The 3,755-nt window shown below is 55.3% G+C and overlaps 2 protein-coding genes across 2 annotated transcripts; one reads left to right on the top strand and one right to left on the bottom strand.

Annotated features, from left to right (window-relative positions):
- Nucleotides 1–679: 679 nt before the first annotated feature.
- Nucleotides 680–1,463, bottom strand: COL26b_001087 (uncharacterized protein; the record flags this gene model as incomplete). Its single annotated transcript, XM_053174046.1, has 3 exons — nucleotides 680–885; nucleotides 948–1,155; nucleotides 1,266–1,463. 3 exons carry the CDS (start codon nucleotides 1,461–1,463, stop codon nucleotides 680–682), a joined length of 612 nt encoding a protein of 203 aa, XP_053042163.1.
- Nucleotides 1,464–2,925: 1,462 nt separating this feature from the next.
- COL26b_001088 (uncharacterized protein) lies at nucleotides 2,926–3,755 on the top strand (the record flags this gene model as incomplete). The annotated part of the gene is made up of 4 exons (XM_053174047.1): nucleotides 2,926–3,073; nucleotides 3,227–3,471; nucleotides 3,541–3,606; nucleotides 3,663–3,755. 4 exons carry the CDS (start codon nucleotides 2,926–2,928, stop codon nucleotides 3,753–3,755), a joined length of 552 nt encoding a protein of 183 aa, XP_053042164.1.

The following is a 3,755-nucleotide window of genomic DNA, read 5'->3' on the forward strand; positions in this document are numbered from 1 at the left end:
ATGCCCAGGCAGCTGGAATTCAGTCTTCGTTCTGACAGGTGGCAGAAGTCTTGGGAGAGGCGGCCGTTAAGACATTTGACATTCCTTGGCTCGGACACGATCTAAGCCTTGCTGTCTAGTGCCGTTCCAGCAACGGGCTGGCTGGGCCTGAACTACAGGTGGCATTAAGAAGGCGCACTGACACTGAGAAGTGTCATCCCGTCTGACGAAAACCGGAATCCTTTCGTGAACATGATGACCAGTTTCCACCATGTCATTCAAGGCTAATGCCGCAATATCCTCTCGCTGCATTTGTCCAACGTGTCTTCTCGTACCAGGTTGGCTGAGGAAACCCCTCGATGTATGTCGTTCACGGCTTTTCTGGCTTCTCCTGGTTCCCCATCAAGTGGTTCTCGCACCCAACGAGCCTGTCATAGTTCCTGTCGCGCCATTCCCTAAGCGAGAGTTTGCACAACCATCTCAGTCGAGGTTAACGTATATGGAAAATGGGTATGTTCAGAACCATTCGTCTTTCGTCCATTCATGTGTGATTATGATACACTGTACATGCATTTCAGGTCTCTAGAGTCAAGACCAAGCTTTAAGCCTGTTGTCTTGTAACCCGCAGAGGACCGCCTTTTATACGCCAACCAGTCGTCCCAGCACGGGTATCCCGCAAACGATAACAACTTGCGCAAGCTTACACAACTCTCTTGACCTCGAAGAATCTACGCAGCCACCACACCTGGAAGACGGACTCTCCCACAACGAGGCCAATGACGAACAGGTTCCACCACTTGACTCTGCTGTTGGTGCTCTCGGCGGTGTTGCGGTGGGTGCGCTCACGGATAACAATGTAGGATTGTTCGTCCTTGACCTGAGCAAGCAGTTCGGAGAGTTTTTTGACTGGAGGATATCTTATTAGACCGGTTGGCCCATGGAGTATGTTCAAGGCTTTCTCATCTTACCTTCGACCTCAAGGGGGTCGGCAGGAACATCGGTCTCGCTGACGTAGACAATACCGTGGACGTTGAAGGACACCTCCTTGCTGTGGGCACCCCAGTGCTCGTTGCCGAAGCAGTAGGTGTACTTGCCGTCGTGCTTCGCGTCGAAGGAGAAGTCGCCGTTGGAGACACTCTTGTCGAAGGTCTCGTACTGGCCCATGGGGTTCGTGATCTACCAAGCCACAGAGTTAGCTCTTGATGTCCCAATCCCACCAATGGAGCCATTGGGCGCGTAGAACCGCGGTTTTCAAGACCCATATGCGACGTTGTGATTCCTCATACCCAAAAGTCAATATCGAGGTTGCCAGCGCTGCCAAACTCGCGGTCGCCGACCTGGAAGGTGACGGTCATCTTGTCATCGCGGTGCAGCGACTCGTGGAAGCACTCGCGGCCGTGGGCGGGCAGCTGGATGTTGTGGGCGAGAGCCGAGTGGACGAAGCCAGCTGCGAGGAGCAGCTTGGCGACCGAAGGGAAGATCATGACGACGGGAGCTTTGCTCGAGCTAGGGGGGTGCGAGAAGCTCAATAGTTTCGGTGGCAGGAAGACGTCAGACTGCTACGGCAGCAGAGTCACGAGCTATTCCGTAGTCGTGAGGCAGAGGCGGGCAGGCAGGCAAGCAGGGCCACGGGGGGAAAAAGGAGCGACGTTGGTTGTGTCCAGGCTGTTCTCCAGATCGGTTCTTGGAGGTGATCCCTGTCACAGGAGTCTGGACACTTTGGCGAAGTTTGGTTGGATTGAGGCTGACCCCGAAAGGGGCTAGCGCGGGTCCCACGTGATGCGGGTACTCGGTGCTTCAGAAGGGTCTCTAGTGGTCGAAGAGCGCTGGAAGGGATGGAAAGGGGACATGTTTGAGTGGTTTTGAGTGGCCCGTGGTTGGGCTTCAGCAAAAGCAAGCACGCAAGGAAGGCGAGGTAAGCAGGCGTGACAGGTACCTTCAGCGCCCCCTTAGCTGCCAGAGGTACACCTTGGCGGTCCAGTGAGTAGTGGCGTCCGTTCGTAGCGGTGGTCAAGAGTGGAGACTCAGAGTTTGAAAAACATGGCCTTTCTGGTCCCCCAAATCACCACCAACCTCGCCGAGCCGAACTTATCTTACCAAAGGCCACCCCTCTATTCCACCTTAACCTCTCGACACTTGACTGTCTCCCCCCTTCACCGACAATCACAACCGCACCCCCATCGAAGAAGCATCCTGTCGCCGTCGTCGAGGAGCCCGTCGCGAAGAAGTGAGTGAGTGGTTTCCATTTCCTAATTTTTATCCATCTGCGTCCGTTGTCTGTACTGGACCTGGTCGTCTGCTGCGAGCTTCGCCTCTGCAAGTGTTGGTGGCGGCATCGTCTCGTTTCTTCGTCTCTCGGTTTCCCATTCCCCTTTACCACCCCCTCGGCCAAAGTTGCTCTTGCGCGCGTGCGTTGCGTGCCTGCATCGGTCTGGTCTGGACACGACACCTCAGGAATACACCACCATAGGCCTACGCCGCCTTGAGTGAGAGCAGCCCACCCTACGGCCCCCCAACCCAATATCCCTATCCCTCCCTCCACGTCGCCTGTCGTCTACATCCACTTCTTCCTATCCCGCTATCTCCTCCATTTGCGAATTGCGGCAGCCTGAACTTCAACATCGAAACTTGGACCTCGCCATCCATCCCATCCGCCTTCACCCTTTGCCCGTGTCAGCAGCGCCATCAGGCACACTGTCGTCAGTGACCCGATCCCGTCTCCGAAAAAGATCTGTCCTCTTTCGGGAGGCACATCTTTTTTTCCCTACCCTTATATGCCGCCCGCACCCGCACCCGCCTTTCTCGACGTCACCACTGTTTAATTAATTGCTTGCTCTCTCGACGCTCTGGATCATTGCGCTTACACTTACTTCTTCTCAACAGATTACTTCTTCCTCTCAACCCAAACCCGACACTTAGACATACACCACAGTCCGAATCGCAACCATGGGTCTCGCGTTTTCTAAGATCTTCGACAAGCTCTGGGGGAAGAAGGAGATGAGAATTCTGATGGTCGGTCTTGACGCCGCCGGAAAGACTACGATTCTCTACAAGCTCAAGCTCGGTGAAATTGTCACGACTATTCCCACCATCGGTACGCATGCCCAACAATTGCCCCCTCAATCGTCCCGTCGCCCTGCCCCGTGTCATCAACGAAAGTGGCGCCCCCGCCCGCCGTCGCTAGCCCCAACCCAATGCTTCAATGGAAACATCTCTCAGAATTCCCGCTGACGCGAATTCCATCTAGGCTTCAACGTCGAGACCGTCGAGTACAAGAACATTCAGTTCACCGTGTGGGACGTCGGTGGTCAGGACAAGATCCGTCCTCTCTGGAGACATTACTTCCAGAACACCCAGGGTATCATCTTCGTCGTCGACAGCAACGATCGCGACCGTATCGTTGAGGCCCGCGAGGAGCTTCAGCGCATGCTCAACGAGGATGAGCTGCGCGATGCCATTCTCTTGGTCTTCGCCAACAAGCAGGATTTGCCCGTACGTTCTTATTTCCCCCGTCCCAGCCTAATTCACATTGGGGCATGTGGCTGACCTGCTCTGCTATAGAACGCCATGAACGCTGCCGAGATCACAGACAAGCTTGGCCTCCACAGCTTGAGACAACGCGCCTGGGTATGTATCCTTTCCGCGCCTTACCGCGACGACAGCCACGCTGACCTCCCCAATAGTACATCCAGTCTACCTGCGCTACCTCCGGTGATGGTCTCTACGAGGGTCTTGAGTGGCTTGCCACCACCCTGCGCAAGGCGGGCCACCAGTAA

This window comes from Colletotrichum chrysophilum (genome assembly GCF_026319265.1).
Source record: "Colletotrichum chrysophilum strain AFK26 chromosome Unknown scaffold_4, whole genome shotgun sequence".
NCBI classification, from domain to species: Eukaryota; Fungi; Ascomycota; class Sordariomycetes; order Glomerellales; family Glomerellaceae; genus Colletotrichum; species Colletotrichum chrysophilum.